At 32.1% G+C, this 24,727-nt stretch overlaps 1 protein-coding gene across 9 annotated transcripts in view; it reads right to left on the bottom strand.

Moving 5' to 3' along the window:
• Positions 1 to 24,727, bottom strand: part of MYO16 (myosin XVI) — an 899,069-nt gene that overhangs the window by 398,988 nt on the left and 475,354 nt on the right. For all 9 annotated transcript variants that reach the window (XM_074299517.1, XM_074299521.1, XM_074299522.1 and 6 more), the window contains 3 exons: positions 21,957 to 22,022; positions 18,223 to 18,350; positions 5,906 to 6,011 (listed from right to left, as the gene is read on the bottom strand). In XM_074299517.1, coding sequence (XP_074155618.1) covers positions 5,906 to 6,011; positions 18,223 to 18,350; positions 21,957 to 22,022 — 300 coding nt within the window. The remainder of the gene's footprint in view (positions 1 to 5,905; positions 6,012 to 18,222; positions 18,351 to 21,956; positions 22,023 to 24,727) is intronic.

Raw genomic sequence — 24,727 nt, 5'->3', positions numbered from 1 at the left:
AATAACATGTGAACATCTTTATTACTAGATACAATATTACATGCACACATGCAAATTATATTGTTATATATAGTTATAATTCCTTATTTTTGTAATATGAATATTATATGTGACAGAATAATTTATATATGTACATGTTTTGGGGAAGATGGCCATATATATGTATATATATACAATGTCCAGAGAGATATGTAAACACATGCATACACATATAATTATATAGTGCTATCCATGACCTACATACATATCAGAAAACTATGTATAAAACTATGCTTATTGAGATGTTTAGAATTTTATACTTTGATTAACCATTCATCCATTAGATGGCAGTAAAGAAATGTGTTTTGGACAAATTTTGAGAAATTCCAAACTAAATAAAGCCCCCTTTTGGAGGGAACTATTGCTAATGATGTTAGAAGTAATGTTTTCTAACAGTTTCATTTTTTAACTACCTGAAAGAAAATATGCATAGCTCTTTTAATACTAATTTAGAATATGACACAAACCAGTACTTTGTCTATCTAAAAAAGCTTAGTAAAGTGAAAAGAACATTGGATGAGATACCAGGAAATTTGCTGCTATTCCTGGCTCTGCCACTTGGCAAGTCCAGCATCTCCTGGGGCCAACTATAAGTGGTATTATCCTTATATTATTAAGAGACCTTAATTAAATTAATTAAATAGATTTGTTTCACTAATTGTTTATTCTTAGGACTTCTAAAATTATGCAGATATTTTGATAAAATATCTTTTCTCAAGAATTTTCTAGAAGACAAATGCATAAGACTCCTCAGTGAAGAATGCCAGATTAATGATTTATTTCCTAAACTTAATTGTTTAAACTACTACTAGATGTGGGAAATTCCAGGAAGTTTTTTTCATGGAAAATCTATTGCCACTAATTTTAAGAAATCAGAATTTGGGTTAAGTTGAGAACACCATTTTCATCATCCCTGAGGCTCTCTAAGAAGAAAAAATTTCTATGATAAAATTATTTTAATTCACAGAGAACATCATATCCAGGAATAAAATGCATACCTGGGTAGAGTTTATAAAATAGGAACATTATACATCCCTGATTAACAATAGGAAAGGGTAGCTCTGAGCCTATAAATTACATTAACAGCCATCAGAAATCAGTTTGCTCTAGTCTCCTTTGCATTCATCAGATGTTTTCTTATCTCTTTGCTTTTCCTCTTGGTACTATATGCTATTTATAGAAACTATGTAAACTTCTGACTTTGAACTCATTCCTTGACCCTCTTAAATTTGTCTTCTATACATTCCACTTCTCTAAAGTTGTATTTAAATCTACAATGACATCAATCTCAATCTCAACATGTCCAAATAGAACAGCTTTCTCTAAAAGCCTCTCTCCTTCCCAACTATTGCTCTTGAGGGAATTCTCCTCCCAGTCAAGCAGCTGCATAATCTCAGTGTTACCTTTCTCACTGTCATACTGCATATGGGATATTGCTGTTGAGTCTTCTTGTTTTTATCTTAGCAAAAATTGTCATATGCATCCCAATCTCTGTTATATCTGGCTACCACACTTGTTTAAATTGTCATTGCCTCTCACCTATATTTCTTCAATAGCCTTCTAATTGTCCTTTCCTCAAAACTCTTCCTTACACCAATCCATTTTCTAAGCAGCTACAAAGGTAATTTTCCCAAAGTGCATGTTTGACTATGCTACCTCTGCCCACTCCTATTCTAATGGCTCTTTCTTACCTCCAGGATTAAATATAAAACTCTCTATTCAGTCCTTTCATAAATACGAATTTTTCTGCTTTTTAAATCTTCTTACATTTTGTTCTCCTTTATACAACCCAGCTACAAAGACCATTTTCTTCCTTTTTTTTTTTATTTGTACTGCCAAGTGTACCTTGGCAGAAATGGTTTCCTTACTCATTCCTCTCTCTTAACTTAACTAACTTCCATTAATACTCAGTTTATATATCACCTGATGCAAGATTTTTTTCCCTGGCCCTACTTGCCTTCCATATCCACACTCCCCACATTTCCTCTGAGTTACTATTTTTTATATCTACCATGTCTGTCTGTCTGTCTCATATGCCGAAACACACAAAAACACACACTCATCCTCCCCCCCCCCCCACATACACACACGCAGCATTATTTCCCAGGACAAAAAGTTAAGTTTTATGAAAACCATCCTTCTTCCTTCAAGGAAAACAAAACAAAACAAAACAAAACAAAACAAAACAAAACAAAACAAAACAAAACAAAACAAAACAAAACCAGAACAAAATATAAATACTGTCAAATCCATGCATCATTCTTTTTGGTATCACACAGTTCACAGAAGAAATCTGAAAAATAGCAATGTCATTTTAAAATATTCTAAAATTTTAGCTAAAATAGGGAAATGGAAGGTGATTCATATATCATAATGCACAATACATTTTGAAAATTAAAAGCACATCTTGCTTAGAGTTTATTCCAATAATTTATGGGGGAAATCTTGTTACTTCTTTACCTTTAACAAGAAGACTCTGAAGTCATGACACTATAATCAAGACCATGTATTTTATTATTCCAATTAATTGACTTCAGAACATTTTATCAAATTTTATAAGACTTTGGGATCCTTAAAGACAAGCAAACACCAAAGAAAATAATGTCTTTCATTATTCCAATTTTGCCCCAGATTTTTATCTTATTTTAAATTTCTATAAAGAAATACCGTGTGGAACATGTGTGTGTGTGTGTGTGTGTGTGTGTGTGTGTGTGTAATATATCTTAATTTCTTTAAATGAAGGCATAATCAGGATCTCCATGCCTATTTGTAGGATTATCTCTTAGTTTGTCGAGCTCAAGCCCCTGGATCTTCCTGAGAGGTGGGGAGAATTAGTAAAAACAGAACAAAAGACCTTCGGTCTCTTTACTTGCAGTAGAATCTTCAAGTTTCTTCAGACTCTCTTGGAGTCTCTTATGGTCCTGCAGCTTCAAGAGAAAAAATGGATAATGCCAACACTAATTCAAGTTCCTGAAGGAAAAGCCTTTGGAAGAATCCATTCTGGGAGTGAATAAAAAGCTCTCCTATCTCCTATTCTCACTAACTTTCCACCTTTAAGGAAGAATTCCATATTAATGAGCTTTGGAATTCTTGTTCCATAGGGGAATAGTCATCTTTCTTTATTTAACAGGAAAATGAGTCAATCCTATCAGGTCTCATTGATATTAAAGATACTTAAATCTAAAAGTAATAGATGAAAATTTATCACCAATAGTTACATTAAGTTTGAAATGTATATTTTCTGCATGTAAGTTGCTTACAGTTTCTAAAGCAGTTCCTTTGGTATTATAAAGGACTCTTCAAAGAACATAGAACTATAGCAACATTACTTCCTCTCTTTAAGCAACTCCATAAACAAAAAGAATTTTATGAAATAGGGAAAACTAGAAACTGAATCTGTCATTGTACAATATTGATTTGGAAGTTTTACTGTTTAAATGTTCTCTCAGCTCTTATTTTGATAAATGACTCTTGGGATAAATGCAGCTGTGTTTATCATAACGTAATCAGATGTACTTGAATACATAATCACTGAAATGCAGGTGTACTTCTGTATATGTGTGTGTGTGCGTACCCAAGTATGTATTTGTCTATATATGCTGTGCATATCCAAAAAATCCCTAATTCAGTGAGAGTCTTGATCCCTTCTCCAAGGCTATTACTAGTTTATGTCAGCATGCCTGTCATATCAGTGTGAAGTGATTATCAGGGTGAAGCTGTTTTACTTATTCTGCCTAAGAATGGCACTTCTCATGACAAAAATGACCTCTTTGACCACCATTTCCATAATTTTTGAGCATCTATGTTCCCCATACCTTTTATTTTTAGCTCATATCTAATGCTTTTCAAGAGGAAAATACATATTTTTCAGTTATTTAACATTAATAATTTCCTCTCAAATAACAGAAATTGGCTTGAGTGAGTAATAATTATAGTTTCTGAATACATATAGTATTCCCTAGGTACAGCTATGAACATTTCATTAAAAGGAGAAAATTTGAAATATCTGCATAGAAGTAGTTGAAATATATGAAAGATAATGATGGAGTTAGTATTATAAAATTCAGTTCAGAACCAAAAGAAGAAAATAGAAGCATATTACAGCGATTTAATGACTTGTAGTTTTAGAAATTATTCATAGTTTTAGACTGACTCATTTAACATACAAAGTAAAGCGTTCCATAAAAATAAACTTTTTTGGAAAGCTGAAGTTTTTGCTATTTAAAAATTTAACTATTTTGATGGAATCTTATACTAAAATGTATTAAATATTTCTCTGCTCTATCACAGCACAGTGAAAACTAATGCACATTTTTCTCAATCACTCAGATTCATTATTATGAACATTAATTACTACACTGAATTAAAGAAATAAGATCCTTAGGGTTACTAAGATGTATTGGGACACCCAGCCTAACATTAGATGGACTCAGATTATTAAGTTTTTTTGAATTTGGTATTCAAAAACACATACAGATAAGTAGATATGGACATATATAGATTATGATATACACAATCTTAAAAATCTATATTTTTGATATTGACTTGTTTTTCTTTTTCTTTTTTTATAATGTGATGATCTCTTTACCCTCTAATTTACTGGTTCTAAGACTATAGAGTTTAAGAAAATGAATAATCAAACCCAGAATTATGTCTAAAACACAATCAAATAAGTTTCAAGTATATTTTGAAATTAAAATACAAGGATTCTCTTTTATGAATTAAATAAAAGACTTTTTAAAAAGTATTTTCGGTACTAAGAAGTTTTTCCCCCTTTATTTCCTTCTGAATTCTTTGTATATTCTGGTTAACTAAGGTTTATAAATAAATAATTTACAATTTATTAGGAATTACTGTATCTTTTAAAATCAGGTCAAGGTTGTAAAGATTTTTCTCATTTAATCTTTACCTATACTATTGCTATTAGAAATATTTCCTTGGTTGAGATTATCAGGTTAATTTCTTATTTTTGATGAGATAATTTGTTTATGATAGTCTCTGCCATTTTGAGCCACCTACACTAAAGACATTTAACTTTTCCATCTCTTTTATCCCTTACTAAGCAGTTGACAGAAAATGGTGAAATTTCTTTCCAAATATCTTTTGCTTTTTTATTCTCACCATCTCTATCTTCATTCAAGCTATATTACTTCTTGCTTCATTTACAATAATAGCCTACTAACTTGTTCTTCTATCCTCTCCCCACTCTTCTCTGTTCAGCTTGATACATAAGATCTTCCTAATATATATATATATACACACACACACCCATATATTGTTTTGTTTTAAAGTCCTTCAAACATCACTATGTTACTAAATATATTTAAATCAAATGAATATTTAGCTTATTGTGTTTATCTTAGTATCAGTTTCTGAAGAAGAATAAAACCAAAACCAAATAAAGTACCTGATCTCAAGGAATTGAAAACTACTAGTCATATAATAATCATACTATAAAACACAAACATCCATACTATAAAATAAAATATGCTGAATACATGACAGGAATCAAATGCTATGAGAAATTTTTTTAGAAAACCTGTTGATTTGAATTGAATGTAAATTTATGAATCATGAGTAATTTCTCCTATTTTATGTCCAACTTATAACTATTTGGAATTAAAAAGAATAGAGAAGAAAGTTTTTTTTTTTGTGAAAGAACACTGGAATTGTACATAAAAAGAACTTTGTCTGGCTCTGTCACTTATCTGTGATCTTAATTTCTCTTGGACTCAATTTTCTCTTGTGCAAACAGATATATATGAAGAGGTCATATGTTAAGTCTATTTCTAGTTCTTAAATTTTAGATCTCTATCTTCAACTTGCATTCCTATGAATCTCTAAGTCAACCAATGATGGTACTTACATTTTTTATTTTGTAGTCAAATAAACACTTGCTGGAGCTGGATCGACATGTTAGATGTCTTACTATTTGTTTGCTGGCTTCAGATTTTCCTGAACCACTTTCACCACTAGAGAGACAGAGAAAGATAAGTTCAACATTCTGATCATAATTATTAGGGGTCATGCATCTAAGCAAAAATAATTCTTCAAGACAAAGGCAAAGAAAGTATTAAATATTTAAGGTTTGAGAATATTAATTAACTTAATGGTTTAGTAGTAGTAGTTATTTAATAATACTAACAACAGATTTACATAGTACTTTAATTGTTGCAAAGCACTTTGGCACAAAAGGAAACCATTATTTGACAAATATGATCTCATTTGATCCTCACAATCACTCTGCAAAATAGATGATATTATTACCCCAATTTTATACGTGGATAAACAAACTGAGAGACAGAAGATATGTGACTTCGTCAGAGTCACACAGGTAATAAATGTCTGAGTCAGAATGAACTCAAATCTTCTAGTTCCTAAGTCTAGTACTTTTTCCATTGTGTAACATAGTTGCCCCTAATAGAAGTAAGGGTAATCAAAAACCAAGTTTTCCACTACTAAGATGGAATATATGTAATTTCCTCTCACATAACTAAAGATATAATATTTTGGTAGAAAGTAAAATAGGAATTTAAAAAGGACAACAAATTATATAATCAATATAATTCTATAGTTCTGAAGTATAATGGGTTGATTATTACAAATTTTAAAAAATACAAGAACAATCTTGTCACAGACTATTATAAAACAGCATTCCATATAATGAATATTTCCATGTTCATGTAAAGGTAATCTAAAAATATCCTAAATAGGGTAATAATTCATCTTATACAACAAATATATTTTGTTACCAATCACGTATTTTTGCTGATCATTTCTCATATACAAGCCATTGCTATAATAAAAAATATTTGGCTATGAACTTTTTGTAAGGAATGATGAGGTTGCAAATATTTCAATCACCTAGAGGAAAAAAGGAAACATGTGAAGATCTCACCATAACAAAATACACACTTAAATATAAAGAGCAACGATTAGGGGCCAAGGAGGTCAAGTATATATACTATATTGGGTTCAAGGTGGGCATTTATAGCAAAAGAAAAAAAAAAGTAATTGCTGCACTTACCTCGTTTTCCAAATTAGGAACATAATTCTTACTAACATATTCATTTAAATATTTCCATTAAGGCAAAATAACTTGGCTGCTCCATGAAGCTTATTTCTAATAAAGATGCTGATTTGTCTACTCTTAACTCAGGGATTTACTTATTATTCAGTAATCAATATATCCAGCATTGGATCCAATATGGCTATTTCTGTGTATATCTAATATATATTACTAATTATACAATAATTTCACAAAAAATACAGTCATTACAATTAATATGAGAAGAAGAAATATGAATTTGATGAGACTTGCAATGCCTTCAATTGTAGGTTCCACCTTATCTGACATTAAAAAACAAAAGAGAAAAACCTGATTATTCTAATGAGTCTTAAGGAGCTTTCTATACAAGATCTTAAATTTTCATGAACATTGATTGATCATTTATATGAAAGAAAAGTCATATTAATTTGAATCTGGAGAAAGGGGATTAGAAGGATTAGGGTGGTGATTTTGAGTATTTTAACAGACAATGATAGAAAAGGGACATTGTTGGGTAGACAGAGAGATGCCACAGAGACATAGAACTTGAGCAATGGATCCAGTCTTAGACATCATTTTATTTAATTTTTTTTTTAATAGAGAAAGAAAACAAGATCCAGAAAAGGCTTATGTGACTTATGTGAATTATGCCTATAACTATTGGATGTGGGAGTAGAATTTAGTTTTTCTTCTTGTTCATCATCATCATTATAATCATCATCTTCTTGTTGTTTTTCTTCTCCTCCTCCTCCTCCTCTTCCTCCTCCTCCTCCTCCTCCTCTTCCTCTTCCTCCTTCTCCTCCTCCTCTTCCTCCTCCTCCTCCTCCTCCTCCTCCTCCTCCTCCTCCTCCTCCTCCTCCTCCTCCTCCTCCTCCTCCTCCTCCTCCTCCTCCTCCTTCTCCTCCTCCTCTTTCTTCTTGTTCTCTGACTGGCTGTGAGATTTTATGCAAAACACTTTATGTCCTTCCTAGTGTTCTGAGCAAATTCCTAAACTGTAAGTTGTAGAATAGTTGTGAACCTGTATTAGTTGAGAAAGTTTCTTCAATATACATTCTTTATAGCAGTAAAATTATAGGTACAGATTAATTTTTCAAAATATTTACAGATCCTTAGAATGAAGATCTAGATATCTTTTCTCCCTCAGAATTTGCTCATCAACACTTAAACTACTCCTATTGTACTATCTGATAGGTGTGAACGGTTTCAATTGCTTCTTCAGATTCTTAATCACTTCCTTCTCCCTACACTGGGCAAAGACAAAGGAAAATGCCCTATTTATAAGAAAGAATAAAACAGTTACACATATTACTTCTTACAGAGTTACACACATTAAAATTTATTTTTGTTCTTATAAACTTAACCCATCTAAGCTCTGTACTTAATTTTTTAGGTGTTCCAGTAGGGAAAAGACTATCTTCTATTTTCTTCTCTGGACTTGCACCTTCATATTCATTCTCTTCTGTGGGTCTCAAGCTACCTGTGTCTTCCTTTTTGTGTCTGTGCCTTTGTCTATATCTCTGTTTCTCTTTGCCTCTATTGATCTTTGTGTGGTTCTGTTTTTCTCAATCTTTTACTCTCTTCTTTGACCTATGGCTGAATGCATTACAAAAGTGTGCCTTCTTATTCAGTGCCTCACTCTCTTCTTTCTTAGTTTCCTCCCATAAGTGTGGGGCTGTTTTTTGAGGGAACAAGGTATTCCGTTAATATCCTTCTTTATTCAAGAAGATCCAACTCACTTCCAGTTGATCAATGATGGACAGAGGTAGCTACACCCAGAGAAGAAACATTGGGAGGGGAATGTAAATTGTTAGCACTAATATCTGTCTGCCCAGGTTGCATGTACCTTCGGATTCTAATGTTTATTGTGCAACAAGAAAATGATATTCACACACATGTATTGTACCTAGACTATATTGTAACACATGTAAAATGTATGGTATTGCCTGTCGTCGGGGGGAGGGAATAGAGGGAGGGGGGGTAATTTGGAAAAATGAATACAAGGGATAATATTATAAAATATATATATATATATATATATAATAAAAAAATATCCTTCTTTATTCAGTAGTCATCCAAATATTGGGAATATAAGATTTTTCCATTTCTTTTCCTACTTTGCTCTTTGGGACCCAAATAAATGTATCAGCAAAGCTTTGATTTTGTTAAATATTTACAATATGCTAGTTTTTGTTAATATTTGTGAAGGGAGCATATTTGAAGATTTAGTCTTTGTTTTGTTGATTATTTGCTTATTAGCAATCATTAGTTTTAAATTTAAGACAAGACTAAAAAAATTACAGAATTCATGTATTCTATTTCCTACTACACTATGAAGTTCATGGAGATAGATATTATATCCTATTTATCTTTATATCCCCAAGGACTCTGCATAGTGCTCTGTATGGAGCATCTGGATAATAAGATATGATTGTTGAATTGAATTCTGTGCCTTATGAGAAAAAAAATAGCTCTCTCAAGAGTGTCATAGAGATAGTATGTAAGCCTCACTTTTTGGAACTCAGCTGGAAATATTCAGCATTTAATTAAATCTTCATAGTACTGAAATGATATAACAGTGGTGATATCTCTCTTGCATCTATATTTCATCCTTAACTTTATAATTCTGAAAAGGGGAAGCCAAACTAGGCATGATTTAAATGCTGTTGAAAAATTCTAATTCATTCTGGACACCAGTGACTATAGGACAAATCTGAAACAATCTGAAGTTTTCATTGTCCAATGAACCAAAATTTCCTATTCAAATTGAAAATAACATTTGAAATTTTGTTTGGCAAGTAAGAAATATTTATCTCTGACCCAAAACCTAAATGTGGTACAGTCTGACTAGACTCTTCATTTTCAAACAATACTTAAATGTATTTTATTATTAGAGAATATTCTATTAGGAATATCCTAGAAGTTCAACCAGCCTTGATTTGTTTAAAATTTCACTGCAAAAAGCACTTCCAGTAAGTGTTACTAGCCTATCTGAATTAGTAGTTTTCTCTTAATGATTTGTTTATGGGACACATGTTGTAGCCAATGAGTTTCTCATGAAGTGCAACTTTTAATGTTGCCATTTACCTCAATGCATACTGTTTTATATCATTCCCTTCAGGTTTATCAGGATAAGTTTGAGAAAACTGGTGATTTATATAGACTATCTCAAATTCTAAATTGTAACTATACATAAGGCCTTGCATTAAACAATCTACTTTTACTGCTTGTTCTTGAGTATGGTTCTTGAGTGTGAAAATGGTCTCCACTGTCTGTCCCCATTCAATTTTCTGCAAAGATCTATCATACCTAACTTTTATAAAATTCTATTTATCTCTTAACTTCTTTTTTATTTCGTAGTTTGATTTATTCAGTTCTGATAGAGCAAGGTTGAAATATCTCTCTAGTATAGTTTTGTTGTCTATTTCTTCTTGAAGATCTCTTAACTTCTCCTCTAGGAACTTGATGCTATACCACAGGGAACATATATGTTTAGTACTGATATTACTTCATTATTTATGATACATTTTAACAAGATACAATTTCCTTTTTCCAGCTCCACTATCTTTAGATAATCTCCGGGTGATGTGGAGAGATCCAGGAAGTGGTGAATGGAAGGGACCAGATAATTGAGTGGAGGAGAGGGATTGCTTGCATCTCTACAGATGGAGAAGAAATCAGATGGGTGCCAGTGAGCTGTATTCACCTTGTCCATTGGAGAGAGACAGAAAAAGAGAAAAATCTCAAAACAAAAGAGAAAACTTAAGAAGTATCAAGTGGTTCCATCTCTGACTATATGTGCCACTGAAAAAGCATAACTGTTAACCCATTATGTATGGCAATCAACTAATGAACATCAAAAATTGTTAATTAGGCTGTTACATAACTTTAAAAGCTGCAGAAATCATTGGATTCCCTGAGATGAAAAATTGTTGATAAAACATTTGCAGAACTTCAAAACCTGCAGGAATCATTAGATTCTTTGAGACATGATAAGATTGTTGCAGCACTTGAAAATCATTGGATTTTCATCAGGAATCATTGGATTCCATAACACATAATAAGACTGTTGCAAAATTTCAAAATCTGCAGGAATCATTGGATTCCCTGATGCATGAAATAATGGACAATAGGTTGGTTTTGGACTATTTCTAGGACTGATGGACATGTATAATTCCTCAAGTTGATTCATGTTGTTTGTTACATCATTACTAGCCTGTGCTATATTACTATGTGTTTGTGTAATACTTCCCATGCTGATGGATTTATGTATACTTATTTCAAGTGAGACCTTTCAGAACCCTGCTAAAATCTGGTTTGACTCTCCATTTCCCTTTGGCATTTTCACCTCCCTTCCTAAGACGTCAGGGAGGGCTGATCACCTCCTTTTTTGGTGTTTTCATCCCCATTTCTGAGAAGTCAGGGAGGGCATGATCATCTCCTTTTGCGGGTTCTCGCCTCCCTGAGAAGTCAGGGAGGGCATGACCACCTATATTCTAAAACAAAAGAAAGCAGGAGATGTAATGGGCCAGAACTCTGGAGAAAGGTGTTAACTCAGTGGAATTAATAAGACAATGGATATCTAGTTTAGCATGGTAATTAATAGTTCTGTAGTTCAGAATGATTGATTTAATCTTACAAAAAATAATGGTTCCCTAGTGTAATAATGATTGGCTTATACTCAGTATACTGTAATGATATAATTGTAATAGAGTGTATAAACTGGGGACAAACTCAGCCACAGACCGAGAAGATGACCACCATCCTGGTGCTCTCCTAACTCCTGAATTCCTCCACTGAAATCAAGATCCTTTCTGGAGGGCCTCCAGAAAGCTAGCCTGGCCCCAGGGGAAGGAGATAGACTGTAAAGGAGATAATAAGGACATTGGACTTTATCCCTGACTATTCTTGTGCTGATTATTCTGCTAAAACCAAGACCCATTTGAAGGACCTCCAGAAAACTAGCCAGGACATTACAGACCTTCTTATCTCCTAAATTGTCCTGAGCTAGAATATCTTATCCTACCTTTTACTGGCTTTGTTACTTTAGAATTCAATTTGAGACATTATTTTAAAGTTGTGGGTATGAAGATGTCTCAATTCCCCTCAACTCCCAATTTCCCATTTTATGGTTTATTTCAAGAGATGATTGATGTATCCAATTTCTACTTTATCCTTGTTTTAAAAGGTTTTGGGTTTTTTAAAAAAGATTTATTGAAACATAACGTCTAAGCTCTCTCTCTCTCTCATAATTTGAAGATTTTTTTTTCTCCTGAATGAATCCATTTTCCATGTCAGTTGATTTTAGTTTTGAAATACCTTATGTTTTCTTCTAATTCTGATTTTTGAATATTGTTTAAATATTTCTTGTGGTAACTACATGGGTCAGTGGATAGCAAGTTAGGTTTGAAATCAAGAATTCAAATCTGATCTTATATATTTATTAACTATGTGATCATGGGAAAGTCAATTAATCTCTCTGTGTCTTAATCCACTGGATAAGAAAATAGAAACTACTCTAGTATCTTTTCCAAGAAAACCCCATGGATAATTTGGTCCATGGGATCATGAAAAATCAAACATGACTGAACAACAATACACATTTCTTGTCTTGTGTAATAATCAGCTTCTATTTCATAAATTCTAATTTTTAGGAGTTTGTTGATTAGGTAAAATATTGTCTGAGGTGTTAATTTGCTTTTGATATCTCTCTTCTTTTGCTCTTATATCTTTTCTTTTTTCTACTAGTATTTTTATTTCATTTATAAAACCATTTGATCCCTTTCACTGCATCTCTTTCAAGAATTTGAATAAAAGGTTTTTTAATTATTTAATTTTTGGTTTTATTTTAGACTTTGTTTGTGGATAATTGGGAGTTGCTCTGACGTTTCAGATTTGTGCCTTGAGTGTTTTTGCCATCATAATAGCTTTTTATAATAAGATTTTTTTAGCTGCTAATTCTTCTGAAGAAATCAGATAAATGAAATATCTGAGTACCAGGTGTGAGAGTAATTTGCAATATGAAGAATCCACATAAGAGACATTTATCACAGCCACAAAGGATGCTATTATTAAAGTGAAATTTATGGGCTATATAAAATATGATAAAACATGGCTAAAGCACATATGATTAAGCAAGATGCTTCTGATAACATGTTTATTTAAAGTCGAAGGGAAAAGGAGAAGGGAAGTAAGGGCAGGGTCTGGGAAGTTAGAGAGGAATTACTGAGGAGTCAGAAAGAAGTTAGGGAGGAGGTATGAAAGGGGCCTTGTAGAAAACAAACTTGTATGTACAACTACATTTATATGACAAGGTACAAAGCTGAATATGTCTTATATATGCTAATCAAGCCTCAGAAGTTGGCCTAATTCTGTGTGTCATCTTTTAATCATAAAAAAAAAAAAACTTTCAAAAAAGTGGGTGGGGATCTTCCTTAAAAAGGAAGGGGTCTTGCAGATCTACCTAAATTATGTAGAGGCTAAATCCAGAGATAACAAATAAGTATCCAAAAATGAAGTAGAATAGTCATTTTTAGGAAGATTACAGAAATCAGATTTAAACTCATGCTAATGTTTGGTGACACTGTAAAGATACATGTGGTATTGCTTACTAGGGTACAACAGGGGCATCAGTACAGGTTAGCTCTATCTTTATGTGATAATGTTTGTACAAGATAATTTTACAAAGTCAGATTTCCCCTCACCGGGACCCACTCAGACACTGAGTAGTATTTTGCTGGGATTCATTCACCCCATAATCCAGTACTCCTCTCAAATAAATGGGGCCCCAAATCATTTCAGGCACAGGGCAATGATTTCATGTTCTACAGCTACTTCCTGCTGGGAACCTCACTTAGCTTGGAGATAGAAAGAATTGACAAATTGATAGCTAGTTCTCAATTCTGTGGGTGTTGGTGCATGGCCATTCTTATGTGGAAGAATGATTTGCTTGATTAATTCCAATACTGAACAAGACTCTGACATGCTAAGTTACATGGCCCCTAAGTGGTTAGCATCCCAACTTCTTAGAGCAACAAGTGGTACCTAAGTTTGAGCAATAACTGGTCTATGATGCCCTTAGTAATGACTTTAGATAATTTTGGGCTGATTACATGCCCTCCATGGTGATGATGAGCCATTTGAACATCTGTCCTATCAACTTTCTATGATACTTTCTATGTCTACCATGATAATCTCGGGATCAGGATGGTAGGGAATCACAGTTTGAATTTGGAGAGGGAGACTGAGAAATAGCTATCACATCCATGGAAAGCAGCAGGCACAAAAATTATCACCTTCCAATCTGAGAAGGTAGTGATGAAAAACAACAATATAGAATTTTTTCAAGGTCTTGTAATTGGAATAGATTCACTTTAAATCTTCTACTAAGGATCCATTGGAGAGCAAGTATGGTGCCATCAGCTGTGGTACTTGTAGCTCTAATAGCATATATTAAAAAGTTCCTGTTCCACATTGTTCCAGACCATTTAATGACTATTGACTTAATATTAGAGTCAAAGACAACTCATTCTGTGAATATGTTAAGTCATTGCTCTTAAAATGATTTGAAGAAGGAAAAGCCTGACTACTGCCTCCTTGTTTAAGGCATACAAGTTCTTGACCTGGGTTGGGGACCTGTTATAGGACTTAGCTCTGATTAGCCACAGAAAGATCTGAAGTTTCAAATAAAATTATAGGCTTTCCTTTGTTCTGAGATTTGGAACCTAATTATTCCTTTATTGACTTCCAATTTGTCTAGAAGCTAAACTGAGAACCCTCCTTTACTCCTTTAATCCTGGGGTTGAACAACACAGGCTATGGCTACAAGTTATCACCCAGTTCAAAGACCACAAATGGAAACATTTTCATTCCTCAATCTACACTGAATATGTGAACTGGAACTGAATGAGTGACAGAACTACCCTTTGGAATTTGTTCCTACACCTATGCAAGATTGCTTATAAGGCAATGGTCTATACAAATATAAGATCTTTATTGATCTTAGACAGAGTCTTTGAGAGCTGACATGTTGGGTTCCTAGCCATACCTTATCCCCAGTATCAACATATCTCTTTCACTGTCTCTTTTGCCAATATAGGCTAAAAACAAACAAAAACCTGATTTTTTTTTCTTCTACTTGCTGAGCTGCATTTGGTCACTGCATTTTACGCATCTATTTGGAAGAGTTTGAGAGAGAAAATTTGTTATATTTTTGTTTTCTGCTATCCTATCATTTTATCTCTGCTCTTCCTATATTTCATTGCTAATGTTCCTGAATAAATAAGGTCAACATAAGTTTCAAATAGTTATTCAAATATTCAAGCTTATTTCAAATAGTTATCCAGACATTGAATATGTCTGGACCTGCTTTGGAATTTCTTATGTTATTTTGGAAATGGCACTATAAAGTGGAAAGTACATTGAAATTAGATTTGGGACTCTTTAAAACTGATCTTACCTTAGCCTGTAACTTTGATCATTTTGTTGCTAGGCCTTTTTTTTTTTTTTTAATCTCCAATAAAATGGCCAGGAAAAAAAATCAAATTAAAGGTTGGGATAAGGTGAAAACCTATCACTTTATATTTCAGCTATGAAATTCTATATCAGCTAAAAAACCAAAACTATGAGGTTTAAAGTCGAGATTTTAAGTATGGAAGACTTGAGTTAAAATTTGGTCTCAACTATGGGTATTAAATGTGGATCACAATGTAGTATTTTCACCTTTGTTGCTGTTTGCTTGCTTGTTTTTTTTGTTTTGTTTTTTTTTTCATTTTGATCTGATTTTTTTCTTGTGCAGCATGGTAAATGTGGAAATATTTTTAGAAGAATTGGACATGTTTAACTTAAATTGGATTACTTACTTTCTAGAGGAGAGGAGAAGTAGGGAAAGGGAGAAAAATATGGAACACAAGATTTTGCAAGGGTGAATGCATGTATTTTGAAAATAAAAAATATTTTATTAAAAATAAATAAAATCTGGTCTCACACACAAACTACTGTTATGATCCCGGGTAAGTCACCTAATCTCTATATCCCTCAGTTTTTTATCTTTTTCATTTATTAAGTGAGATAATAATAACATCTACAACCCAGGGTTGTTGTGAATAGCAAAGTTAATAATATTTGTAAAGTATTTACCTGGCACATAGTATTCAATTAATAAGTACTTGTTGATTTAATTTTAATTTGTTCAACTATCTTGGTAATATGATTAATGTGAATAAAGGTAAAATTATTATGAAAATGATTTAGATTTTACCCAATTAACTTTCTGGGTAATATAATATGCCTTGAAGATTACATCATATATTAACTTGGGTTCAAAGGATCAACGCTTTTGTAAGTATGGAGAACTCCTGGTAGTAGAACTTTTTTTTGCCAATACAGATCACCTAAGAAGTTTTATTAATTACCAACGGTCATCGTGATACTTGTTGGCAAAACTAATAAGTCTTAGAGAAAATATTTGAACATTGGTGTTCTTGGCTTCAAATATAGCATTCTACTCATAGTACCTTCCTGGTTTTTAACCAAAATTTAAAAAGTCATGAGTAAGTGAAAGCCATAAATATTTATAATGGATTGAAAGACTAACATACACAAGTCCTGATGCAGTGATACAGTGTCAGGCCTAGAGTCAAGACACTTGAGTTTAAATCTGGATTTCCACATTTCCTATCTATGTGATCCTGAGCAAGTAACTTTCTCTACTTACCTCATAAAAATGAGGATAATATTAGCACTGACAACCAGGGTTATTATGAGAATAAACTGAGATAATTCGAAAACTTTTACAATCTAAGAATAATAATAATGAAATATTTAACATTTAAAATAATTATAATACATTTAGATAACATTTTACAAACTATCTTATTTGATTATTACACTCAACTTAGGAAGAAAGTAGAAAAAAATATTGTCTCCATTTCACAGAAGTACTAAAGAAAAGCCAAGTGTTTTCTTTAAGATCAAAGGGCAGAGTAAAGTATCTATCCAGGTGTTCTGGCCCAATTATAATACCTTTTTAATATTGTATGCCACTATATATATATCTCATTTTATTGTTAAAACACTCTACATTAGATACTTAATATCCCATGTATAGTCCTTAATCCCAAGATTTTTAAATATAGAAGTTAGATATAATATTTTTTTTGCTAAATATTATAAGAAGTTAATGAAATGTGATTAAATGAGCTTGTAAGCACTTTGTGTGGTAAGAGCATTAGATTTTGATTAAAATATTTGATTTTAACTGCTGGTTTTGCTACTTACTTTTTATATAACTTTGGACAAGTCACATCATTGAGCCTCAGGTTCCTCTTATATAAAATGAGGAGCTTAGACCAATTATTCATAAAAATCTCTTCCAGATATAAATTCTATGATTGAATAACATATGCAAATTACAACAATGTGTGGCTTAAAATAAAATGTTTTTGGCTAATGTTAAAATGCACTTAACATGATTGCACATGTCAGATTGCTTACTGTCTTGGAAAAAGAAAAAAAATCTGAAGCTCAAAATCATACAAAGATGAATGTTGAAAACTATCTTCACATGTAATTGGAAAAAAATAAAGTGAAAAAATTTTAGAGCATAAAGAGAAATCTATTTAAAATTATTTTATTCAAATCAGTCAGTACTATTCAGGAGAGTACAGATACTCAGAATACCAAAACTGATCAAATTCCAAAAAGACATGTTTCAATTTTGACAAAATAATTGGCCCAAGATACATAAAATATTAACTTAATTAAATCATATTTTTGAAAGTCCAAACTAAGTCTGTAATTTTTTAACTCCTAACATTTAATTTATGCAAGTTAGATTCATTCTTTCATTCTTTTATTAAGTGATTAATTGACTGTAGTTTCTTGGGACTTAATGAAAAATAATTCTGAGATTTTGTTTGAAATTGTACATTGAAATAAGTTTCGAAGGAATTTTGTAAATGTTAATACAGTTTTGCTCTTCAGGATATTTCAACTAACAAATGAGTTGACTGAGATATAATCTATTTGTTAGATAGTTATATTCCAACTTCATTTGTTGATGAGGCAAATGAAAACAAAAGCATAAAAATGAAAAAGTAAGTATCAGGCATATTACTCGACGATAAAAGGGAGTATACCTGAGGATGAAGCACTGAGATCTTTGCTCCTGGAAAAGCATGTGATAAGCTCTCTCAGCACATGAAAAAATATGTGGGGGCAAAGAGGAACACAATCTTCCAGTATTGCTCAAGTAAAGCTGCATGACCTGAAAAAAAAATGGCATTGAGACAGAATTATTTATTTATAATGAACATAGAATAGGTGAGTACTTAACCTGTAATTTCATTAATATGGCAAGTCCCTGAATGAGAAAATTCCTTCTATCAATTAAATTAATATTTCTTTCTGAACCTTATGGTAACTTGCTCAGAATCACATGGCACCCATAAAATCAGAGGTACAATTTGAATCAAATCTTCCCAACTCTGAAGCTACTTTTATATTGATTCCATTCTTTCTCTTTTAAAGGTCATGATATATTTTATACTCAATGTGTGCTGAAAAAACAAACATCATTCTAATTTTTACTCTATCAAAATAGAGATATATTTCCATCTTAAATTCATTTGTAAAACCTTTACTATATGTTACAGGTTTTGGGTCACACAGTCAGCATAATTGGGATCCATTTCTTCTTAACTAACATGATCTGCAATTGTTTAAACTATCAATGCTTCTTACATAGTGGGTAATTCTACTGAAGCAATTTTATTAACTATAACATTTGCAATTGTATACATACTTTTGAAATAAATTAAAATTCATAATAACAATACAAGATTAAAGTTGAATTTTCTTAATATATACAAATATATATGTGTATATAAAACTAGGTAATAAATGCATTTAATATGTTAACAAAATATGAATAGTTCTATAATTATGTTTTTGTAGTTAAAGAAGTCACAAATATATTCTTACATGTACTAGATATACATAATGGAATAACTATAGGATTAGGTCTGATTCTTTTTAATTGATTCACTTTGTCTTTGCCCTTTTAAAACACAATAGTGCAAATTCTATTTGTGAAACTAAAATATATAAATTGATTAAATAAACTAAAGATTAGTTAATTATTTTAAATCTTGTATTAGGCAGCAATATTTAATTTCTGTAAAAGCAGTTAGCATGGGATTTTTGGTATAGAATGCGAGACACAAAATCAATAATAAAGAGTTTACTCATTCCTCAGGCAATATGCTAGCATGTTTTATGATATCAATTTCAGTATAATAATGGAACCTATTTTATTTTTTTCTCATTATTTTTAAATAACATACTATTTTTGAAAAGTTTAAGCTTTTAAATGCAGTAGACTTTTTAAAATATGAAATATAAATCTAAACACAAGGGGGCCCCATCAGTATGTATTAGCCTACAAAGCAATATAATTGCTTTACTTTTCTAATCATTTCATGATTGGAATTATATCCCCTACAAGCAAAGATTATTTTTTTTTCATGTAGTTGGCACAATAATAAATCAAACTTTTTTATTATAACAAATTGACCACCAAATATGTTCATGATTTTTTCATAAATCTCTTCATAATCATGCCTGTACGAATTTAACAAAGTTTTAGAAGTTTGTGCTATGTATAATTATGATGCAATCAAATGAATACTGTCTGTGATATGCCACCATGAACTCATACTATGTTAAAGTAGATAATCTATTCAATACTAAATGTGGAGAAATCTTTTGAAATTTATGTAATGCAAATTGTCTCAGTTCAACAAAATTATTAAGAAGAGATTATATAACATTGAGATTCATTAAAAATACATTTACTGAATTAAAACAGTGAATTTCTCAATAAAGCTAATGAAAACTTTTAAAAGTTAATGATTATTTATTTTATTAACTTTTAAAAAATTTTTTGGTAAAATTAATTTTATTATTTTTAAACACTGACCTAATATATATATATATATATGCATATATATATATATATATATATATATATATATATATATATATATATATATTTTTTTTTTTTTTTTTTTTTTTTTTTTTTTTTTTGAAGTGTGCACTTAATAGAAGACCTTCTGCAAAAATCAGAGAAGTCATTCATCTTATATTGGGGTAGGTATCCTCACTTTTTTTTTTTGAGGTACTGTTAGTGAAAAGATTGAAACAGATTCTACGGTGGAAGAATTTGTTTTAGGAAGAATAATAGTCTTCTTTTTGAAATTTAAGCTTCTTTAGACTCCTACAACTTATATGTCTACCTCTGGTTGCTATAACATATTCTAAGCCAAGAGAAAAGAGGAAATAATAGAAAATATACCTAACTGAGCATTATGGAGCAACAGCATTAAAAAATGAGGTTTTTTTTTTAACATTAAAAATTAAAAGAAGTCTAATAGAGTCACTATCTAATAGAGTATGAAAGCAGAAGAAAAATATTTTTCATTTGTTTTAAGTTTTAAAAGATCAATTCATCAACAATCAATGAATGATCATTTATTGTGAGTTTGTATGTCAGATACTGTGCTAAATTCCATGAATACAAAGAAAAAGGGGAAAAACTCAATCTTCTCAAGGAGATAACATTCTATTAGAGGAAAAAAAAATGCTTAATATTCCATGCTTTATAAATTAACCTTAATGTGAATTTCCTTCATTTACTTGTCAGTCACAGAAGACTGCACTAATATTCAAAAATATTAATAAAATAATTCTCTATTTTTTTCTCAACCTATGCTAATATGTCCTTATTATATATAATTTTAAAAGGAAAAGATCTGAGATGACTGGTTAATGAATCTATAAAGACTTTCTGATGTCAAATATTCTTTGTTTTCCTTTAATTTTCAGTGGATTTTGACATTTATAACCATATTCAATTTCTTGAAGTATTTTCATCCCAAGAATAAGCATTTATAAAATGTTTCTTCTGTTGGTTCTCCTTCTATCTCTTCACCACTCTATTTTGTGTGTTGTCTCCCCAATTAGAATATAAAGTCCTTGAGACTTCTGGGTCATGTGATGAACAAAAATGAAATCTCAATTTTTTTTCCTAATCCCTTCTCAAAAAAAAAAAAAAGTAGAAATACTCAAGGGAGACACAGCAATTATAGTTGAATTCATAGAACAATAAAAGCAAGAAGCCCAACAATGTAGCAGCCTTATGTATTAACAGTAGAGCACATCAATTCCTAAGGCACTCACAAACTTGGGTTTTGGCATTCACTCTGAGATTTCTCTTCTGTGGCAGAAGCTCAAGTTAGTTATACTTACCACTGCATAACAGTTTGGTGGCTATAAGTGGGAAAAACTAATTCTATCCAGCTGTATAAAGAGGAGGGGATAGAGGGGAAGGTGGAACCTACTTCCTTCTGCTTATGGTGGCAACATTAGGGAATTTCAAGGTAATAAAACCACTGTTCCAAACATTTATATTGCCTTCTCTTAATTCCACAAAAAGAAGAGTTCTCTGATTCAGCCCAGACAGAAAATTAAATAACTGAGAAACCTAGGTCAGAGAGGGGAGTGGCTGCACTGGGCCTGAAAGAAAAGACACTGGAATCCAGCTAGGATTATTCATTTACTTTCAGAAACTGCTTTGGTCAGGAAACCAGATTGTCAAATATAAATTCTCCATGGTAGGTAGAGGCTGAAATTTTCTTGTAGTTAAACCCCCAAGATAATTCACCATAAAAAGGGAAGTCAGATAGTGAGCAACAGGGTAACACAAGAAGGAAAGACCAGAAGCACCAACAACAATGAATCATATAATAACAATAAAAATGTTTACTGGGAGTGAATCAAAATTAATATTCCAGAGTATAAAGTGAATACTCACCATATTTGAATAAATTGGAAGTTCTTTAAATGGGTTAACAAGCAGAAGTATGTTCCCAATATAAGTCTGTTGGAAAGGGGAGGAAAAAAAAGTTAAATATAATGAACTAATAAGTAGCTCTTTTAAAGAAATTAACATTTTTTCTAAGAATAGTAAAGAGCAATTAATGGCCTAAATTAAAATTCACAATATAATAATTTATACATTATTCAGTCAGTCAACCATTCTTCATTAAACTTATTTTCCCAAAGAATTGTTATGACTTTGTCACCTGGTCAAGAGATGTCAATGATTCTCTAGTGTTTCTAGACTAAAATACAAACTTTAAGTCTGATATTTAAAATCCTTCACAATAAGACTGTAATTTTTTCTTTTAGTCATATATCACATTATTCTTCACATCCCACCCAAACTGACTTTCCTATTGTTACCCCTAAAAATCATGCACGGAATCACAGATTTGTAAAAGGGAACTTCATTGGTAGTCTAATCAGATCCTTTCATTTTATAGATGAAAAAAATGATCATATAGATAGGAATTATGAGAGGTGGGATCTAGAATCTAGGTCTTCTGATTATAGAGCTAATGCACTTTCTTCTGTATCACATCCCAAACACATTCTATCTTCCACATCCACATTTTTTGTCTTTTTTGTTCTCCATCCGTGAGGTTATTTCTTTCTTCATCTCTGCTGATTTCCTTCAAAGCAAATAACATATAGCAGGCTCTTCCTGATCAGCTCAATTGTTGGTGTTCTCTCTTGTCTTGATCATTAAAATTACTCTCTCTTTTATCTACATGCATTTTGCATATGCACAAAGTTTCCCCAGTAGAATTTAAATTCCTTGAGGGCAAAAACTTTTATTTTTGTCTAGCCTAGCCCCTGGCAAGTACTAAAAAAAAAAAATGTTGAATTGAAAACTTTCTTGAATTTGAAATAAATTTTAGGACATATAATCAATGCTTTTTGGGGATTATAGCAAGGTTTCCAGTTAGGTTTGAAACTAGGAACTGATGTTCATTATTTGGTTTTTCTGCCTCAACATTTTTTCTCTTCTATGTTTAATATTTCAATCTATAATGTAGCCATTCTCTCTAAGGACAAATAAAACTTTTCTCCTGAGGTTTATCAGAAATATTACTTTAGATTTCAAGTCATGATTTTCTACTGCTGTTTTATAATGTAGTGCTTATACTACTTTTGTTTCATGTGTAAGAGAACCTTGGTTTAAAACAGGGTCAGAAAACATCTGTATGTTTAGTCAACATATTGGAGGTGAAAAGAAAAAAATGGAAATAAATGTTAGAACACTTGGATTATGATTTTTGCTTGGGCATTTACTGGCCATGTAGAGTATTGTAGAGAGAGATAGCAAAAATTACAAAAGGTATTTCTGTCATATACCTGATACAAAAGAAAGCAGGTGAGGTTGGAGCATCTTGCCAGTGGTGCACTGAGTCTACAGGTTCCTGCTCAGCAGCAAGTCAGCCTGTCTGATGAATGACTCCCCTGCACTCTGTACAGGTTGAGGTTTCAGTGATTCCCTCACTGCCCTGGAGAAGACACTCTCTCTGTACCCTCAGTCACCCAGTCAGTGAGGAAGTTCAGGCAGATGCAAGCAAGTGAGACCTAGCTGCAGGTTTTTAATGACACTCTTGCATGTATGTTCCTAAAGCTCTGATTCCTTCCTTTTCAGGTAGGGAGAGTGCTAGCTCCTGCCCTTGAGCTCTGGCAGCAAAAGATCTTGGCCCTGAGCTGTGTGAGCCTTTTTATATCTCTCTTCCCCTGCTTAGCCCTTCTCTTAACTCCACCCCTAAAAGGTGACAACTCTTGTCTTTTGAGAGGACTTCCACCCTCTGCTTCAGGGCTGAGTTGTCACCTTCCTTCTAATCCCACCCTTTAGAGTCTGCATCTCTTGAGAAGAAACCTCCTTTCCTCCCTCTTAGTACTTGGAAACATCTCCTTATTGGGTCTCTTAGCAGTAACATTCTCATTTGCAAGCCTCAAGACATCACCTTTCTGATGTACTGAGTTGGAAACTTGCCAAGGAAAGACCCCCCCATCCCCACCCCCACCCCCTACACTCCCCACACCGCCCACCCTCCCCCACCCCAAACAAAATCTTTTTTTCAGAAATTGCTTCCCACCCATGGCTCCCATGAAGAAAACAAGTATCATTCTTTGTTATCCCTCTCTCTTAGTTTCCCCTTTTGGTCTCATTTTATAATTATGATTCAATCACTGGATCAAGATATCTTGATATTTTAAAAATATATTTTTAGAAGAACCTTATTTCTGATTCCTTTCTTTTTAGATATTCATCTCAGAAAGAAGTTTGCTTTCTTTCTTTGGGTTCTGCCACAGAGATTTGAGAACTGAGGTTACTGTTATTATTATTTTTTTCAATTGTTTGACCCTTTAAGGTCCTTTTATTTACTGTTCAAAAGCTGGGAACTCTTACTTCCAAAAGTGCTTCCACGCTCCCCATTGGGGTTTGCCCTCTTTTTAAAATATATATATTATAGACCTCCAGATACACAATGGTGCTTACACCTATGCACTTTAGACCCAAGTCATTTTACCCTTCAATTTTTCAAAATATTGCAACTTGAGTTTAATTGGCTTTAATTAAAATGGACTTTAACCTGGATACATGGATTTTTAGTCAGAGAACTAGGATTTAAAATTTGACTTTTCTGCATAGTCTAAGACTTTGATCATATCAAATAATCTCTCTTAGCTTCAGTTAAATGAGGTGATTGGACCAGA

Source organism: Sminthopsis crassicaudata, chromosome 3 (genome assembly GCF_048593235.1).
Source record: "Sminthopsis crassicaudata isolate SCR6 chromosome 3, ASM4859323v1, whole genome shotgun sequence".
In the NCBI taxonomy this organism is placed as follows: Eukaryota; Metazoa; Chordata; class Mammalia; order Dasyuromorphia; family Dasyuridae; genus Sminthopsis; species Sminthopsis crassicaudata.
The sequence above is the reverse complement of the archived record's forward strand: the minus strand, read 5'-3'. Positions and strand labels throughout refer to the sequence as shown.